This window comes from Panulirus ornatus, chromosome 12, assembly GCF_036320965.1.
Source record: "Panulirus ornatus isolate Po-2019 chromosome 12, ASM3632096v1, whole genome shotgun sequence".
Lineage (NCBI taxonomy): Eukaryota > Metazoa > Arthropoda > Malacostraca > Decapoda > Palinuridae > Panulirus > Panulirus ornatus.
In genome coordinates this window covers 57,186,473-57,207,207 of record NC_092235.1, presented here as the reverse complement: position 1 = coordinate 57,207,207, position 20,735 = coordinate 57,186,473, and the positions used below count along the sequence as shown (strand labels likewise).

At 45.3% G+C, this 20,735-nt stretch overlaps 2 protein-coding genes across 2 annotated transcripts in view; one reads left to right on the top strand and one right to left on the bottom strand.

Moving 5' to 3' along the window:
* LOC139752083 (transmembrane protein 114) overlaps positions 1 to 20,735 on the top strand; it is a 73,140-nt gene that overhangs the window by 34,601 nt on the left and 17,804 nt on the right. Inside the window, exon 2 of the mRNA XM_071667943.1 lies at positions 15,544 to 15,603. Coding sequence (XP_071524044.1) covers positions 15,544 to 15,603 — 60 coding nt within the window. The remainder of the gene's footprint in view (positions 1 to 15,543; positions 15,604 to 20,735) is intronic.
* Positions 1 to 20,735, bottom strand: part of LOC139752082 (uncharacterized) — a 106,498-nt gene that overhangs the window by 72,268 nt on the left and 13,495 nt on the right. The window contains exon 2 of the mRNA XM_071667939.1: positions 12,637 to 12,723. The gene's annotated coding sequence lies outside the window, so the exon portion shown is untranslated. The remainder of the gene's footprint in view (positions 1 to 12,636; positions 12,724 to 20,735) is intronic.

Here is a 20,735-nt window from a genome sequence, read left to right as displayed (position 1 = left end):
GTACATACAGTCGTGCAAACATCATTGAAAAAAAAGAGAGAGAAACACTAAAGAATCTCTCGCTTCATGACAGGGCTTCACGACGTGGCTGACAATACTGGGAATAAAAGGTCACTTATCGTTGTTTATCCTAAGCCAGCGTCGAGGAAGCCACACGCTGCTACAGTCTGTGTAAGGGAGCCACCGCTCTCACCGTCGCTCAGGGCATCGGCAGAAAAAGGCTGACGAGTAGAAAGAAGTGAAGTAGGCTATGTCAGACTTCAGGAAGCAGTTTAATGTGGTTATGGAGAGAATATACGGCAAAACAAATCACACACACACACACACACACACACACACACACACACTACGCTCTGGGTATCTTATGATCCCAGAAGTGATATCAAAACTAGCTGAAAATAAGAAAGGCAGAGATGGGATAGAGAATGGTAATTGTATGGACAACCCTCTCTACTGGACCTCTAACATATCATCCAGGTTCTGTGAACGGAATTAGTGATGAGCCTTTCCAGGAAAGGTCGGTAAGGGGCAGGGAAAAGGAATTATGAAGACTCATGAACAACATTTGGTTTGGATTTTTTTTTTTTTTTTACCGTTTTTCGTTTCATTATAATTCCCATACAAAATGAGATGCCATGTATAAAGAATGAAGCAAATTCACGATCAAGGAGAGAGGTTGAAAGTGGTAAGTGTAAATATGATGAATCACCAGCCTCATTTCAGCGCCTCGCTTCCTTACAAGCCAAACTCTCTCACGACTCCATCAGCCTTTTCTGAGATGTTGTGTTTCACCTCGACCCGAGGAGGAAACGCGCAAAGAAAAAAAGATATATATCGTCGCAGCTAAATGACAGCAAATGTAAAGGATTAAGGTAATGATTACCTGAGTTCTATGGATCAAGTTACAATCTCAGTATGTTTATGCTCTTGAGGGTAATGGCTGACGAAAGATCTTTTTTTTATTGTGTTGCTACAGCCCGAGTCAGTCAGGGCCGCTACAGCCCGAGTCAGTCAGGGCCGCTACAGCCCGAGTCAGTCAGGTCCGCTACAGCCCGAGTCAGTCAGGGCCGCTACAGCCTTAGTCAGTCAGGGCCGCTACAGCCCGAGTCAGTCAGGGCCGCTACAGCCCGAGTCAGTCAGGGCCGCTACAGCCTTACTCAGTCAGGGCCGCTACAGCCCGAGTCAGTCAGGGCCGCTACAGCCCAAGTCAGTCAGGGCCGCTACAGCCCGAGTCAGTCAGGGCCGCTACAGCCCGAGTCAGTCAGGGCCGCTACAGCCCGAGTCAGAGCTGAGCCGGACAATATGCTTAGCTTCACATTAGCATATTTTTGTTGGAAGGATTTTGTGTGGGCGGATCTTTAGAAATATCTAATGCATCAACGGCTGTAAGCTGATGAAATAAACAAACTTTGTCACAACTTGAAAACGTCAGGCCCCTGGGTCCTGACAGAGAGAGAACCTGGACCTCTGTAATCCTTTTGTGCTGCCGCTCACAGGATAAGCACGGGGTGCACCCACCCGCAGATAGAGACAGAAACCACCCAAATCCCTAGAAACAGTAACCACAATGGCAGCGGGGATAACGACTGGGAGCGAAACTAAGTCTTCCCATGTACTACTTCGAACGAAAGTAAGCTCTAGCATTGCAATATTATCACTGGGTCTCCCTACATCCTCTGGATGGGAAGATCTAGTTACAGGATGTATTGCATACAGCTCGTAACGTGTCCTGTGCAGTTAACATGACATAGTCACTGCTGTTATTGAACGACGTCACGACGTTACCAGATCTGGTAGATGGTTTGCCTGACCTGAGAGAGAGAGAGAGAGAGAGAGAGAGAGAGAGAGAGAGAGAGAGAGAGAGAGAGAGAGAGAGAGAGAGAGAGAGAGAGGCAGGCCACCCGACCCCCCTTGTCCTGGTTGACCGCATGACCTCCAACCTTGACATTTTCAAGTAAAAAGCTAACATGGCACGACCGTGTTGGCCTGATCCATAAGTGAGTCACACTCACACACAGGAAGGCAGAGAAAGATAAAGAAAACACAAGACAGCCAAACACACGAAAATGTAGTGGGATACAGTGGTTAGCCCGGCCCAACACGGCCGGGAGCAGCTCACAGAACCCTCAATCACGCTACTCCTACTCCGCCAACATATATACGGCAAAACAAATCACACACACACACACACACACACACACACTACGCTCCCAGAAGTGATATCAAAATGCTCCCGCTTGCTACGCAGGGGTCCCGGGTTCGATCCTGGCTGTTGGAGGTTTGTGATATATATATATATATATATATATATATATATATATATATATATATTTTTTTTTTTTTTTTTTTTTCTTTTAAACTATTCGCCATTTCCCGCGTTAGCGAGGTAGCGTTAAGAACAGAGGACTGGGCCTTTTTTTGGAATATCCTCACCTGGCCCCCTCTGTTCCTTCTTTTGGAAAATTAAAAAAAAAAAAAAAAACGAGAGGGGAGGATTTCCAGCCCCCCGCTCCCTCCCCTTTTAGTCGCCTTCTACGACACGCAGGGAATACGTGGGAAGTATTCTTAATCCCCTATCCCCAGGGATAAAAATCACATGTATATATATATATATATATATATATATATATATATATATATATATATATATATATATATATATATATATATATATACCGGTCGTGGTAGAGTGGTTCAGTACAAGTTTCTGGTCCATAACAAGATGGACATTTGATATAAAGCTGACGAGTTTTCATATGATTCGACGAATACATGACAATCAAACGTTTAGCTGTAGAACTGAACGGGAAGGCAAAAATGCCCAGATGGAACACGATGTTAAATAGAAAGAAAAGAAATATAAAATGAAAGACTAATAATGATGATAACACGAGTAAAAGAAGAGAGAAGTGACATAATGGTTAAAAGTACACTATAACAGAAAACGTAAACACGCCAGGTGTACGATGTAAATACAGTCGATGTGGACCCGAGGGCGTCACGCGACGACCCGCTGGGGAGCATACGGCCACAGATGTGGACTTCGTCCCTTCCCTTCCCTGCTGAAGCAATCAGGACAAGCTAAAAGAGAGACGCTTCTTCTCTGGAGTATGAAAGATTGGAAGTGAGAATGAGATTCCATGACGAGCTAGAGAGAGAGAGAGAGAAGATGAGGTTTAAGTGAGGAACAGAGAAAGAAAAAGTCTGATGTTTCAACAGGAGAGGTACGTGCTTCGAGAAGAAACAGTTAAAGCCGTGAAAAAGAAACAAAAAAGAAGACAAATAGATTCAGAGCAAAATCCATCTTTTATGTGATCTGTTTTGGTGTGAGAGTCCCGGGAACGCGTTTTGACGTGATGACAAACATACTTAACCCTGTGGGGAAGGAGATGAGTGACAGGCGGTTCGTCTGACCCTAGAGGTAATGTGGTATACCACTGTATGTCAGGGAAGTTTAGTGTGGTCTGTTGTTGCTGTGTGGGGGTATATGGTTGTGGTACGTTGCCGTCTAGGGGGTACTGTATAATGTAGTATGTTGCCATGTGGGATATTTTGAGAAGAATAAGAAGTCATGTACAAGTCCCTGATCGAGTTAGATAACAGTGTTGCTCATCCTGGTGGCGAAGACCGAAAATAACAAGGGAGGAGCAACCTGTTTGTCACACGAGGAGAAACAAGATACCGCGGGTAAATAAAATCTGAGTTTAGAGCCGTAACGAACATCCAGAGTTTACGTTTTCTTTATCTGTAGAGCAACTGAATTCGGTGGACTCGACCACGTTTAGCGAATACAAGGTTTAACACCTCGGCGTTCGATACGATTTTCACTGTTTTCTAAAATCTTTTCACGTAGGGTAGATGAATATTGCCCAAAATGGATACAAGTTCATCGTAGAATAACTTTCTCATCTTGGGATTAACAGTTCGCTCCATTCCGGATGTGATTTCTCCAGCATTTTGAACAGACGAATCCTTAGAGTGAGACATGATGTGTGTGGACAATCGTATCGGGCAGGCAGCTGCAGCTCTGCCTGTTCAATAGCACTCCTGGAAGCCAGTGTTCTCACCCGGCAACAGATATCAATACCACCAAGAGGCTGTGCCTATATTTACTTCACCGTTCACATAACGTTACACTGGTCTCACTGTATAACGCTGCAGGTCTTTGAGGTTCGGGCCTCCTATCGTATCTCTACATTACATTTCCTACCGTAAATGAAGTAGCTACGCCAGAGCGCACCTACAGATACTGGATCGACCAGCATCTGACGAAGGGGTCTTGCTAATAGTCTCGCATGATACATTCGATACAGACAGCAGGCGACAACAAGGAAACCGGGTAGAAATAGAGCCACGACCACGAAAATCTTTGAAATGATACGAACTTAGTGAGGATCTGGACCAAGGAAGTTTCGGGGAAAACGGTTGGATGTCAACAACTTAATCCATTGTTTTCCACAGAGTTGCCTTCACTGTATAATAACCGTAACCCATCAATGCATAATTTTTCAGCAGTTTGTGAGTGAACACGCGTATTTTCTTTTCTTTTTTACTTTTTTTTTGTTTTGTTTTGGGGAGAGTTTTACACTCGTATTTCCCCGTCACTTAACCATAAATGCACCATGTTTCTTCAACACACACACACACACACACACACACACACACACTCAAAACGTAGCCGAAGCCAAGTACCTATTTCATCGACGTGTATGTGTGTAAATAAATCAATAACTTAATTGGACTTAGCCAATCAGGTGAAAAATTCACAGCTGAGGACTTACAGATATTACAAAACAATCATGGTGAACTGAATATTTCCACACTTTGGATAGGTATATGGGTGAGGTACGTCTAGAAAGACAGGGCAGCAGATATACAGGAATGTTTACAAAGTATATAGTGTGCTTTATCCATTATGAACTTGATTGAACATTAAGTGATGAAGACATACCACAGCCTAATTGATAGAAACTGAGCTGTTTACTTGCATAGCAATGCACCTGTTCATTGATTGTTTACGAAGTTCACAATGGTAGGCATAGGACTGACCTTACACCTGTCTGTACGAGCTCTGACTGAAACGAGTCGATCGTGGTGACGAGCGGCGGTCCGTGTTGAATGGGTGTCGAGGAGAGGAGGTATCTGTGACAGGGGGTTTGTCAGCAATTTATTGCCAAACTGCCATATGAGCTGCCGGTGTTGGTCCGAGAAGGTGGAATCGTCCAGCGAAATGAGGGCCTCTTGGAAGGTGTTGTAAGAAGGGCACAGTATGATTCTGCGTGCCCTTTTCTGCACTCTTTCTGGTTGTCCCCTCTGTGTAGCTGTTAGTAAGGTGGACCGAACTGGGGAGGCGTACGTAAGCTTAGGTAGAATGAAGATGGCACAGACGTTCCTGAGTTCAACTGGTGGAAGACGGTGTGATTTCTGTCGGTGAAGTTACCGACGTCATAAGTAAGATTTGATGACAGTGCTGATATGACTCTTCCAGTTTAAACCACAGTCTCTAGCGACTACAAGAAGTTTGAAGTCTCAGTCTACCCGGGAGATGTCAGGAGGCAGGATGTCGTCTGCGCCCAGGTTGATGTGCATCATCACAGTCTTGGTGAGGTTGAAGGTGACGTCGTTGGCCGTAGTCCACTTCCAGCGTCACTGTTAAGGATGAAGAAGCAGAGCGGTCCCGTGTTGGTGCCCTGGGGTACACCGCATGTTAGGGTTAGTGATTCAGATGCGGCTTCTCGAAAGTGGACGGTTTGGTGTTTCTTGGTCAGGAAAGTCCGACAGCTACGATACGAGACACCACCGTAGCCCAAGGTCGATGGCTTTCTTGTATGATAGATAATGTTACGGTCAGTCATGAGGAGAGCTCTCGTGAAGTCTCCGACTGTGAGTGCCACCGAGGTCTTGCGTTTCTCCACGTGGCGATAAATGAAGTCTAGAAGGCTGACAGGGCAATGATTGCTTGTGGAAAACCTCGTTTCCAAAACGCTGAGGGTCTACTGAATCAGCAATGGCAGCATAGGCCCAGTCAAACACAAAACTTTCACAGATTAGACTAGGGATTTAGAGTGACTGCAACAGGTCTGGGTTGGTGGTTTTGGATCGTGGGTGACATATGCTGTCTTACAAGCTGTGGAGTATTCAGATTGTTAGAGTGAAGCATTAATAATGGTGGTTAGCGATGCAGCTAATTCTTGGGAGAATTCCTTGCCCAGTTTCAATGGAAGATTTTTGTGTGTGGTTGAGCGTTTGGTTTTAAGGTGCTGAAGGCACTTAGCTACTTCATATTCTTCTACTGTGCTCGGGGGAGGTGGGGTTGGCAGGTATGCTGGGAGAAGCTGATATCGAATTGTGGTGATCGTTGGCAGATATTGGCAAAGCTGTGGTTAATCTTTTGTGCAGCCTCCTCATTGTCAAGTTGTTCTACATAGGGAACGGGTAGAGTCTTCGCTTGTCACAGCCAGTTAGTTCTTTAATTCTACCATACCATTGACCAGTGTTGGCCTGGTTTAAATGACGTACACTGTTGGGTAATAAGGCTTCTTCACAGCTCGTACCTCGCGTTGTACTTTGCTTCGAAGCTGCTTACAGAGGTCGTTGTTGCGACTGCTGAACGCCCAATTTCGCTGTTCCACAAGCCGGTTAATCCAGGAAGCACCGGACGGGCGTAGTTTGCAGTCTTCTGTGGGAAGATGTGTTCATGATACTTCTCCCACATGATTTCAATATCATCCTCACTGGTCACCTCAGTCTAATGATCAAGTGTTAACCAGCAACCGAACTCTCGCTTCGCTGAGTCAGTAAGTGACCGATAAGTTTTAGTGTCTGGCCGTTTGTGTTGGGAGGTGGTGGAGGCGGAGGACCACAACACTGACCAATGAGAACTGTGTCCGAGATGAGGAAGAGGCTCGGGTGGTAGGTAGTGGTTAGCCATGTCAGTAAGAATGAAGTCAAATTGGGAAAGTGAACAATTTGAAATAGTTGTAGTTCTTGGGGGCTGGTGGTGTCTGTCTCATTAAAATCCTCACATATTACAAGTTCTGAGTGTGTCAGATGTGTGGATAAGGTGTGGCACAACTGCCTCCCTGGTAGGGGAGCGCGGCGAGTGGCAGACCACGCAGTAAATGATGGTGCCAATTTGGCGTGGGTGAAATGTGGGCGTAAACTAAAACCCATAACACCTACAGACCCTTAGGCACGTTAATTGTCAGCTAGCCTGGACGTAGTAAGTCTTTGTGACAATGGAGTGGCGCACCTCACTCACGCTCTAATGGACGAAGGTGGTAGAAGAGTATGCAGTCACTAAGATGTCATGAGTAATCTTCCAGGCCTCTGTTATTGCCTGGCTTTGAAATGACTTGGTGGTGATGGCCAGTTCCTCCTTTCTAATGGGGAGGCAGGCGACATTTGATTGCAAAAGGGTCTGTAGGGTGTACCACTTCCTTGGAACTTCGAAATGTTTCAAGCATTTAATTTCAGCTGCAGTTGTTGGTTTGCGTCATCCTCTCTTGGTGGTTAATGTTTGAATTGCTTTCCCATGATTGTGACTAAGCCGACCTCTGGCATGAAATATATTTAGCGGTCTTCTGACAAACAGAATAACCGCTACCCTTCGTCAGACGACAGCGCTGTGTGCTGGGGTAGGTACTGACAGTGTCGTGTGTGGTGTTTACTACATTACGCGACAGCAGCCCTTAACCCTGTGAGCACAGACAGTGTGGGAAACATTATCACTAAGTCACTATTCACTGTAGAGTTGTCTACATTTCTCACTGTCATATTCGTTGGAATTTGACGATCTTGTGTAACCCCAGAGGTCCAGTCAAGTGTAATCTAACTATCCAGCTGGGTGGGGTAGGGTGGGGTGAGGTGGTGGGGTAATGGAAAGAACACATTGACCTTCGGCAGCTCGGGGGCGCCACAAACACACGTCGGTCCCCCACGTATGTGTGAGCATGAATAATACCCAGATTTTTGTACATGAGACGTCAGTATGAGAATAGGCACATTTGTGGACGTAACCAACTTCACTAAAAACTCCGCATTACTGTACATGAAATTTCTACAAATGCAATTTTCCAGGGAGAGAGAAGCCCCTCCTGTAAACAGCTTTGACAACGCCAATCTTTATAAAAAAAACAACAGCAAATCTTTATGATGTTCTAACACTTACGGACGATCATTTCATTTCCCATTAACGCGTCATGAAACTTTAACTTTGATCACTGGTCGCCGTCATTCTTTTTTTCAGTATATTTTCAAAAGTTCTTTCGTGAGCGAGTGTTCTCTGCGTCACTTGCGTTCTGCAATATTTCATCGCTGCTCTTTGTTCTCGCCTGGTAAGAACAGAGAGAGATTTTACGTGTGGGTCTGCCTACACTATATGTAATGTGCAGGTCGTTTATCTGGCTCTTTCAACGCTTGAACACGACGTACGATGTGTGAGGTACGACGAGACGACCCCCATGGGTGTCGGGTGGCGTGATCTCTGACCTTGAATCCTGAGGGTCAGGTCAAAGGCCAGACCATCATCATACCGCGGGATCGTATCATCGCCGTGTTCAAGGGTTGTACCGTTGGGCTCAGAGGTCATACCGTTGTAACCCCGAGGTACCACTGGTACATCCGTCGTTCCGAAAGATCGTACCGTCGCACCAAGGCCTCATACTGTCGTGCTCAAGGTTCGTACCATCGTGCCTGCTCAAGGGGTTAATAATGCCATAACTCTGGGTGAGCGAGGCGGAGCCCCGGGTGCACAGCAGTGGAGGACGGTGGTGCACCTGGCCCCAGCATGACGACAGTGTACCTGAAGGAGGAAGGAGATAGAGAAGGTGACCGGTAAAGCAGCGCTCGTCCAGGGCCGGACATGACACGCCTCGCCTCGCCAGATGAGTGACCGTGACTGTAATGTGCGATGGTAAATGAAGTGATGAAAATGAATCAAACTAACCGGTCGCCCTGACTGTATGTTCCTGCCTCTCGCACAACACACGTCTCCTGTACGTTCCTGCCTCACGCACAACTCACGTCTCCGTACGTTCCTGCCTTACGCACGTCGTGACTCACGTCTCCGTACGTTCCTGCCTCACGCACGGCTCACGTCTCCGTACGTTCCTGCCTTACGTACGTCGTGACTCACGTCTCCGTACGTTCCTGCTTTACGCACGACTCACGTCTCCGTACGTTCCTGCTTCACGCACGACTCACGTCTCCGTACGTTCCTGCCTTACGCACGTCGTGACTCACGTTTCCGTACGTTCCTGCCTCACGCACGACTCACGTCTCCGTACGTTGCTGCCTTACGCATGTCGTGATTCACGTCTCCGTACGTTCCTGCCTCACGCACGACTCACGTCTCCGTATGTTCTTGCCACACGCAAGAATCTCGTCTCCCTACGTTCCTGCCTCACGCACGACTCACGTCTCCGTACGTTCCTGCCTCACGCACGACTCACGTCTCCTTACGTTCCTGCCTCACGCACGACTTATGTCTCCGTGTGTGTTCCTGCCTCACTTCTACCCAGCAGTGGCACGTTGGTCAGGTGTTACAAGATAATATTCGCTGAAGGCTTCCATATATCTGATGATAACCCACACAGTAAATAGACACTGGGTACGGAACGCTCTTCACAAAGTTACAAGGACCAGCTGGTGGTGGCCTCGGACGCGTACATATGACAAACTTTGACTCCATGATTCATAAATAAAAACATATCTACAATTATGTCTCATAACTAAAATCCTTCCCCCCCCCGACCAGTTTTCCTTTCAGGCTATCTACATTTCTCCTTTCGGTGATGTACTATAAATAAGTGAAATACAAGAACCAGAGCACATCGCTGGCAGCGTTGAAGAAAGACAACACGTAAAAGGAGGCTCGGGGTACAATAACTAAGAGAGAGGAGTGGTGGTGAGGGTGAGGACGTCCTGTGGCACTGTGGTAGCCTCGAGCGGTGCCACCTGCTGCCTGACGGAAACAGCCACCAGCGTAGAAAACAATAAAGAGGAGCGGGAGCGGAGACTGGGATTCCTTCCCTACAACATTAACTTTTATAAACTAGGGAACAAAAGTTGCCAAACGCGTCATTTTCCCTCCATCTCTCATTTGTCTGTTCCCAACGCTCCCACGCAATATACGTGTGTATATTACTTATTTGTATCCATTTATTGCGTTTCTTGTACTATGAAACTAACACGTAATGGTTTTACGGCAGTGTCTGCGGGATGCGATTGTGTTTCAGTGTTAGGATGAACTAAATGGAGCGAACCCATCGTAAGTTCTTGATGCTATACCGAGCAACTCAATTCGAAGGACGTTGGGGGTCCTGGCGAGGCCGCCTGCCGCCGCCACCCGCAGTCTTGGTCAGCTGCCACTGCAGCAGCAGAAGCCTAGCTTAAGGCGTTGTTCTCATGTTATTTCAGGGCCGCAGGTGCCAGCGGGACCTTGGGCGGTGGTGCCACAGGAGAGGGAGGGTGACACAAGCTCCTGAGCACTCTCTCCTTCCTCACGCCAGCCTCGCTGGTCACACCCGCTGGGTTTTATATCCGCACCACTTGTTTTATGTTTCTGTCGTTGTGTTTATAGCCCGCTAACTCCCTAAGTAACATTTTGCTCTAGATCGCCACAGTTCCCTCCTGTATATCCTAGACCATCGCTGCATTGTTCATTTCTCGGTTGTGTTCACTGCAGTATAGTTCGTGGTGCAGTGAGTTAGCTGTGACGTTTGGCTCACTGAAAAACTCTCGTGTAGAAGCTAGCTAGGGTGGAGTGGGGGAGGTTCTGACCTCGGGAGAACGTCGTGTGTGACATGGAAGTCTTTTCCGTTTGACAAAGCTGTTCTGGAGGCGGAAACCTGATCTGTGCTATCATGATATACAGCCAAGTACCTAGTCCTTGCTGTCATGATATTCAGCCAAGTACCTAGTCCTTGCTGAGCTGCATATCAGTATAACTCAAAATGTTGTGCCTTGCGGGAGATATTATGACAGTAATATTTGCCTAGTTTCATGTTTTTAGCAATCTATTTGTCTCTTATCTTCAACTCCATTCTCATTTACATTTGCATACAGCCACGCACGTTTTACTGCCCTGGTTATCCTCAACCCCGGTGCTGACTTGCCACCCTGCTGCCCTACACAGTCTCATATTTACATATATAAAACAACGTATTACGTTACTAAAGGAAATAACAATCAGTTGACTCCTGTACTGGGTACAGAATGAGTCAGTTCTCAAAAGAGTCCTCCTGACACTGGGTACAGAATGAGTCAGTTCTCAAAAGAGTCCTCCTGACACTGGGTACAGAATGAGTCAGTTCTCAAAAGAGTCCTCCTGACACTGGGTACAGAATGAGTCAGTTCTCAAAAGAGTCCTCCTGACACTGGGTACAGAATGAGTCAGTTCTCAAAAGAGTCCTCCTGACACTGGGTACAGAATGAGTCAGTTCTCAAAAGAGTCCTCCTGACACTGGGTGTCCAATCAAAGATTTCATGTTTCTTTTTTTCTTTTCGTAATTGTACGTTTACGTGTTTCTGTTGTTTTTGTGGATGTACCGTTCACGACCAGTGGCATAAGATTGCCTGCCGTTAGAAACTGTGCTAAAAACGATTAGCCACCGAGTAATCCCCTTACCCTGTAGTGGCAACAGTCGATCATGAATCTTTAATTATAACCCGACCGGGTGTGTGTGTGTGTGTGTGTGTGTGTGTGTGTTGTTTACTATATATATATATATATATATATATATATATATATATATATATATATATATATATATATATATATATATATATATATATATATATATATATATTTTTTTTTTTTTTTTTTTTTTTTTTTTACTTTGTCGCTGTCTCCCGCGTTTGCGAGGTAGCGCAAGGAAACAGACGAAAGAAATGGCCCAACCCCCACCCCCATACACATGTATATACATACGTCCACACACGCAAATATACATACCTACACAGCTTTCCATGGTTTACCCCAGACGCTCCACATGCCTTGATTCAATCCACTGACAGCACGTCAACCCCGGTATACCACATCGCTCCAATTCACTCTATTCCTTGCCATATACACGGCAGAAGATCGGTTAAAGTGTTAGTAGGTGTAAGGCTCATCACAAAGGGCATCTTAATTCATACGGTTTTGGAAGGAAGCCTCCAGAGACCATTTCCCGTCTACTGTGCGTCTGGCAACACCGTTGTACTCCGTGTCGTAATTGTGTTTGGATATAATGACCATCAAAACTAATGTCCATTAAGCTAGACACCATACCACACAATAATCATCCTATTCACCTGTCACCCTCAACTCTAATCCCATTTTCATGGTGTAGGTCAGATGCACACAGGCAAGCACCTTCCATGAGAGTTAACCATACATATCTGGAGGTCCCCAACTGCAGTGCTTCAGGCTGGCAAAAGCCACTAACGCCCAGTTCCCTTGGGGCAGATTTGCTATCCTCCTACCCTCGCAACAGACAGGGTACAAAACGCTGAAATTGTTCCACTGTTGTTGGCAGGTCTCAGGGCGGTGTGGTCAGGCCTGCTAGTCGTTGGGCGAAATGTTCCAAGAGGCTGGCGTTAAGTTACTCACACAACTGACTACACGAAATACGTCGTGAAAGGGCTACTCACGGTTTAAGGGCTGTGTTCCTGTTGTCGCTTCGATTTCTGCTGTAGGACGACCATGAGATGATACATGACCGTGGCAAGATTCACAGGCTGGGGAAAATGTAAAAGAACTGTTAGTTTCACGGGGACCATGTTACTTTGCCTGCAAACGCCAGGAAAAAGGACCTGAAAATCCATTAACCAGTGTGTCCCTCTGAACTCCCACTGTCCCTCTCCCCAGATCCTCGAGACGGGTGGGATTAAGGGGTCTAATCCCTCCTTCTCATCATCGTCTAGAGGACCAAGGCTGAGGAGGGGACGACGAGGGAACTCATCCTCTAGTATATCCTCTTCAGATATACACACATGAGCGTTCATGCCCTTGAGTCCCACCCTCTAAATCGCTCTTCCAGTCGATACCTTTCATCCCCACTTGGGTCACCATGTTTGCAGACGGTGAACAGGAAATGACAGATAAGATTCCTTATAACTAAGACAGTGCTGATGGAGTTTTACTCTTTTACTGAGTGATATATATATATATATATATATATATATATATATATATATATATATATATATATATATATATATATATATATATATATATATATATATATATATATGAGAGATGATGCCTGACCATTATATCGCGGCATCACTTCTCAGCTAGCTAAAGCGACAGAAAAATTCTGCCAACATATAAGACTGAACAAGAGGCTGACGAGCTGAAGGAAGAAAGACACTGCTGGTGAGCCGGTTGAGAGGTGAGGCGGGGGCAATCATGTTCTCACATTGAAATAACCAGGCCATCAGAGACCCATGGCTCGTCCCCTCGTGCTCTGCGCTGACCTACTATAGCCATAAAAGGTTGACGCAGTGGACACGAGAATGATATAACGGGATGGGCTGAAGGCGTGAATTCACCCTAGTCTAACTCTATCCTCTTTGTGACCAGCCTACAGAAACACGAGGATAAAGCGAAAAGCGGTAAATCCTCTTTATGGGACTTTCTTTCTCTATATATATACACAGAGAGAGAAAAAGAAATAACAAATATATTACTGTGTTCGCCGTCACACACGACACAGTTGTCCTGTTATCCCTGGCAAACTTAAAATGGTTGGCTGCTGCACTAGAAGATATACGAATTGACTCGATTCTCGCCTGGGTAGTTTTAGAATAACCAAGTATGGTCGATGGGTTTAGTGTGCGTACGAAGGTGTGAGAACGAGGGATGTCTCACGGCCAACGTATATCATCTGTAGCTTCAAAACAAATAGATCAGACGAATATAGATCAGACGAATATACAAACAGAGCCATCGTGATTTGATTTTATTCTATTTTTGCCGCTATTGCACCTAATTTTTTGTGCACTCTTATCCATCCTGTGAGCGGTGGCGCAAAAGCGAACATAGAGTGCACAAAAGGCCCAGGGACTGGTAGGCCTCAATGACTGAAATACATTACAGGTTACGTAGGTGAGAAAAGTGTTAACATGGATTGGGTAACACAATGAACGATTTGGCAGATTTCATGGTACGTGAAGATTACAACTGTAGAACAACAGTAATCAGATTACGTTTCTAGATAAATAAGAAAAGAACTATTTACAATACGCAATGGTATGATACTTGCCAAGTATCCGAGACAGAGCAATGTTATGGATGAAACGTTTGCACATATCTGGTAATGCTTTGCATGTATCGTCTCTGAACTCACTGATTTTTACAACAGTCAAGGATGTAATGCTCCAACCTGAGAGTATTACTTTATTGGCAAAATTTACAATTGGTCTGTTCACTATCAACGGGAGGGACAAACGCCCATGAGTATTTTTAGCCTAGCCTAGCCGAAGTCGGGCGACAACAACATCGAGGTGTCTACTAATCCTAAAAGTTGGAACCGTATGTATATGACTCATTTTGCATGATACTGTGGTGGTATATGGACATACTTGTGTTGATTTCACTACGTAAGTCTAAAGGATTTTGTTCACGTTCTTTTCGAAGGATGGTTTTATAAAGCTACGGGCACGTCGACCAGGGGGTAATCCACTTCCTCTTTTAAGGCAGAAGTTTTGGCTGGTTCATCATCAACTTCAACATGCATTCTAAGCCCAATATGGGATGAACCCAGGGACAGTGGACTCTAAGCCCAGCTTGAGTGATTTACTTATACCTGTGTCGTGCTTCAAACACAGGTATATTAGTCATAGTGCAGCGAGTTTAACACAGTTAATAATGGTTTGTGTTACGAAACGCCATGCTGTCCGTGACGAAAACCATGGACGGCGGTCCCCAAGCCCTGCCGTCCGTGATGAGAACCATGGACGGTAGTACTCGGGACCAACCGTCCGTGATGAGGACAACGGACATTGGTCCAGCCGTCCGTGATGAGGACAACGGACATTAGTGTCCCTAGCCAGCTGTCCATGTGAAGAACCACGGACTATGGTGTCGAGGGCCCTGTCAGCCGAAACAAGAACCACGGACGGTGGTCCCCAAGGCCTTTCGTCCGTAACGAGAACCACGGACGGTGGTCGGCAGAGGTCTGCCCGTCGTCCGCGACCTTCACACTTCATTAAAGCACTAGGGGGTAGGTGGGTAAGGGGGAGCGTGTGGAATTCAAGGTAATATGCTGTTGAATTAATTACTCTCATTGTCATGTTAATTACAACGTGAAGACCAAGGGTTAAGGCTATAATGATCATGTAGGCAATATCTAATGTCCCTTTTTTTAATATAAATATCAATACACAATGAAACCATTCAACGAAAACCGGAAATCAACCCAACAACAAAAAGTCATGATTAAGGGAGAAACATCGTAAGGAAACATCAGTGTAAACTAGAGAGATATATCGATGTTGGTTATCAATGTTGGTTACTGATATCAATTACTGATGCTGGTTATGTTATTGTTGCAGATCCCTGCGTGTACCACAATCTCTTCCCAAAGGTCAAGCCTGTACATAAGGCCTTCTTGGGTAAGTATATCTTATGTTTATTTATACATTTAAGCTTGCCAAACTACTCTCCTGATTCTCTCTCTCTCTCTCTCTCTCTCTCTCTCTCTCTCTCTCTCTCTCTCTCTCTCTCTCTCTCTCTCTCTCTCTCTCTCTCTCTCTCACGACATTTAGAATTTTGGCCTGAGGGTCAGGATGTAGATCTTTGAGTATTGTGTGAAGGCAGTTCTTCGTGTGATGTGAAGGTCAGGGTTCGAGCAGCAGGACGAGGCAGTGACTGACGACGGTGTCAGGCTACATACTCTCCCAAACTGTCAGGGGTGTCAGCTACATACTCTCCCAAACACGACCAGGTGTGTCAGCTTCACACAAACTCCCCCTCACACCACCACAGTGTCAGCCAGAACACACTCTCCCCAGCACGACCAGGAGCGTCAACCAGAACACACTCTCCCCAACACGACCAGGAGTGTCAACCAGAACACTCTCTCCCACACACGACCAGGAGTATCAGCCAGAAAACTCTCTCCCCAACACGACCAGGAGTGTCAGCCTGAACACTCTCTCCCCAACACGACCAGGAATATTAGCCAAAACAAACTTCCTAACACGACCAGGAGTGTCAACCAGAACACACTCTCCCTAACACGAGCAGGAGTGTCAGTGGAAGACGAACCATTTAATACTTAATCCCAGCAAGAGACTCCAGGTTCTGAACACAGTGTGTCGTCTTACCTTTTATTTTACACCTGCAGCAGTAACAGATTTACTTCTTGAAGATATCGAGGGAGGTGACGTCTTACTGGAAATGTATCAAGTACATTTTTTTCACTTTATGAAGAAATGAAAAGTAATAAAAATCGAAGTTCTCAGATTATAATTCAAAACTTTGATACCTACTTTTCATTCTTTCATAAAGTGAAAAAAAAAATGTTGTTAAGGCATCTTCAACTTAAGCCACAATAACGATACGCAAAATGTGTATCAACTCCAAAATATTCTCTATTCCCTCCAGATAATGTTGACCCCATACTGTCCTTAAAGCTGTGTGCTGGCCTTGCTCAGGTGCTTCTGACCCTCCTTCACAGGTCATACTTCCCTCCATGTGGTACTGACCCTGTACTGTCTCGAGGTAGTACTTTTCTGCAGGTGGTACTAACTCCGTAACATTTCCTGGGTTGTACTGTCTTTCAGCAACGATAAATAACAAACTATTCTTATTTACTGAATGCTCAAGGTTTCATGCTTCAGCCAGGCTTCAACTGTCTGGCTTTCCTTTTCCATAAAATCCTAAAATTGTAAGTATTTGCTAGAAAATTATTTTTCATTAAAATGACCTTTTTGAAATCATTACATCATTTTCTTCTCCGATGATGTGACATGACATGTTACTAGGGACGCGTTACATTAGACTCTAGGCTCACTTCTACCAGTGGGGAAAGTGCCTTTGTACTACTACCAATGGCCCGAAAAGCCTTAACTGACTCAGGCCACCACCCAGCGGGTGACCGTCGTCTTCGGGCATGAAGAACAGACAGTCCCTTGTGTTTTATGGCATGTTTCAGCCGCACATCCAGCCACACGAAGGGGTGACGTTTGAGATGTACCCTGTCCACAGGTGTGCCCTAACCACTGGTATCGCCAAGTGAGGGGGTTGGGGGTCTGGTTAGCGGCGCGGCCAGACTACAAGAATAGCCAAGTGTATCAGCCATTTTCTTTTTTCTTTTTTTTTTTAGGCTACAGTCCACAGATGTGATGTGGTGAGCCCACGAGCATAGCTCCCGCTCACAGGGTTGGCTCCAGCTCCAGCCAGCTCACAGTGCCGCAGCCAACTCACAGGCACAGTCTCATGTGGACCCAGCCAAAGGTGTAGCCAGAACATGAGAGCCAGGGCAACCCCACAACGATCATCGCCATCGTCACGGCAGGACTACCTTGCAAAACACAAGGCAAACCCTCCAGCAGGACGAATTCACCACAAGACCTCGAAATGGACGAATCCACCACAACGAGAGCTCGAGCAGGACGAGTCCACCACAACGAGACCTCGAAAAGGGAAAAGGACGAATCTACTACAACGAGACCTCGAGCAGGACGAGTCCACCACAGCGAGACCTCGAAAAGGACGAGTCCACCACAACGAGACCTCGAAATTGACGAATCCAGCACAACGAGACGTCGAAAAGGACGAGTCCACCACAACATCGAGCAGAACAAATCTACCGCTCGAACATTTAAAGAGGACGAGCTCACCATGACGAACCCTTCAGCAGAGGAGGAACCTCTCCAAGACCAGCCCTTCAGCTGAACAACACACCAGCACACTTAACAATATCTGGTCACTTCGAGATAATGAGAATCCTAAGAGCAGGAATACTCACCAGAATGACTTTTAAAAGCAAATCTACCTTAAAAAAAAAAAAAGGGTCCTCTTTCAGTATTACAATCCACCACGAACCCCTTAAAAGAGGGATAAACGGAGTTCGCTGGCCGGCGGCTCTCTTACTAGGACGATTCCTCAGACCTGGTCGAATCTATCGAGTGGCTACTACCCATCTAGCAGCAGGAGTTCATCACTAGGAGAAGGATGGCTATTACAGAGAGATGTTATAGTCAAGACGACCCCTCGCTCCGTCAGGAAAATCCGACGACCAGAACACTACCGTCAGAATGGTAGCACCATGGGAACGACCATTCAGACTGAACTACCCCGCACTACCAGCGCGACCAGATCGCAGGAGAGATCACACCACCAGAACGACCCTTCATCACAACAAGGGACTTGAAGCCTGAGCAGGACGACCTTGTGAGACGACTCACACCAGTAGGAGGAAGGAAGAAGTAGTAAGAAGAGCCTAATGAAGACACGGGAGGGAGATGACCAAAGCCGCTTAGCAAGACGACTCTCAAGGAAGTTCACCCTAACGAGCCCAGCAGCAGCAGCAAGAGGAGGACTGGGCGGACAATGCCACTGTGAAGGAATATGAGTGGGGTTAGACCCGTCAGTGAATAATTAACGGCATCGGCTCACCTGTTACGCCATCCTCCACCTCCAACACCTGAGAGAGAGAGAGAGAGAGAGAGAGAGAGAGAGAGAGAGAGAGAGAGAGAGAGAGAGAGAGAGAGAGAGAGAGAGAGAGAGAGAGAGAGAAATATGTACATATGATTACTTTCTTCTACAGTGCGGGGAAGGAATTCTACACTTGTATGTATATGTGTGTAGTTACCTATTCGTACTGCGCAGGGAGGCGCAGGGAGGGAGTTTTACATGCCTCAGGCCCCATCTTCTTGAACATTCTTTACTGCCAAGAATTTTCTTAAATTCTGTATGTCCGCATTGACTGTATCTTCATTCATTTTATTTCTTTCATCTGCTACACTTATAAAAGCATTTCTTTATCTCCTTTCTGTCAAATTCCTTCTTTAATTTCATGCTATGTTCTCTGGTTGTTCTATTCCAAAATCTTTTAAAAGAATTGTGAACCATCCACGGCATATAGCTGATTTAAGACTGATAGGTTGAAGTCGTCACCCTTTGATCTTCTCTTCTCCATGATGGGCAAATCTAAGGCCTCTAGTCTTTTTCTACAACTCAACTTTCTAAATACTGGTACCATCCTTGTTCCTCTCCCAGGACCTTCTCTATTAGCACTTTGTAACTTTTTTTTTCTTTTTGTTTGCAGTGACCAAACTTGAAAAGCACATTGTAGTTTTGGACTTATGTAAGACGTCAACATCTCACTAATTATTTCCTTAAGCAAGAACTTGAATGCAACCCCATTATTCATCAGCAGACTCTAGCGACAGTTTAGGCTCAATGTCCATTCCCAAGTTTCTTTCATACACAGATTCCCTCTTCTTATTTCTCGCTAGACGATGTTCAAATCGAGGCCGTCTTTAACATCGACCTATCGATTTCCTCAGGTTGAACTTCATCATCTTTGTGTCAGACCAACTTTGTAACCTGTCAAGGTTCCCTTGTAAGTTGATGCATTCCTCTACGCTTTTGAGTTCCATCATGACCTCTGCTTCATCTATACACGTTCAGATAGGAGTCTATACCTTTTGGCAAATCACTAACATATATCAAGAAAAGTAATGGTCCCAGAACGGAGCCCTGCGGAATTCCATTTTGAGAAGGCTTCTCTGACATGCATCCATTGTTCCCTTACACTCAAGATCATCTCCCCGACGAAGAAGTCTCTACAGTTATATCTCCTATGTAACTCTTATCTCATTTCTGCTCTTTTACCTTCCTCGTTTACTACATAATCAAACTTCAGCATTACATTATCACTTTTTCTCTGTGGCGTCTCATATACGGTATACTCGGTATTTATGCTAGTATGTGTAACGATAAGATCTGATAATGATGGTATATCATCCTAGTAAGTTCATTAACATGTTGGTATAGGAAATTTTCCAATATAAACTCTACGAACTTGTGTCTCCTTGATTGTCTATCACCACGAAAATCCAATTTACTCCAGTCTCTCTGTAACTGAACTTCCCATCATTACAACTTTATCTTCTCTAGAAGTATACGTTTTACTGATTCTCGTACCAACTTCATTGTTCCTTCGTTGTTATCACTGAAAATTTACTCTGGACTATTATAATTCTCTAAGACAATATAGTAACAACTCTCCTATGCACTTCCTTCCCACAGTTACCTTTCCAGATATGTCTTGTCTGAGTGGGTCGTCTGCTACTGTTTTCTGAAACTTAAGGTTTTCTCTTATTAGGAGAGCCAGACCTCCTCCTTCAGCTATTTCCCTCCTTACTATCGTGTACCCCTCTGGGCAGAAAAAGGTGAGGTCTTGTCGCTTTAGTAGTTTTTTCACAACTTCAAAAGTGTCACGTACGTTTTCTCTGATAAGATTCTTTACTATTTACTACTAATCATTCAGCATTGTTTGTACATTTTTTCATCTGATGTTACCATTTTCTAACATTCTTGTCTTATCTGCGGTTCTGCTCCGTCCTCTCGCCTCATTTAGTGTCTTCCCTCTTTTTTTTGTGTGTTTACAAACGCAAAAACATATCAAGAAACCAACTTCCAGACCATCAAAAGCTACTCCATGAGGCTCATAATCTTGTGAACATGCAGAAAACGAAGCTGATGTTCTATAAACCTCCTAATGTGATAATGT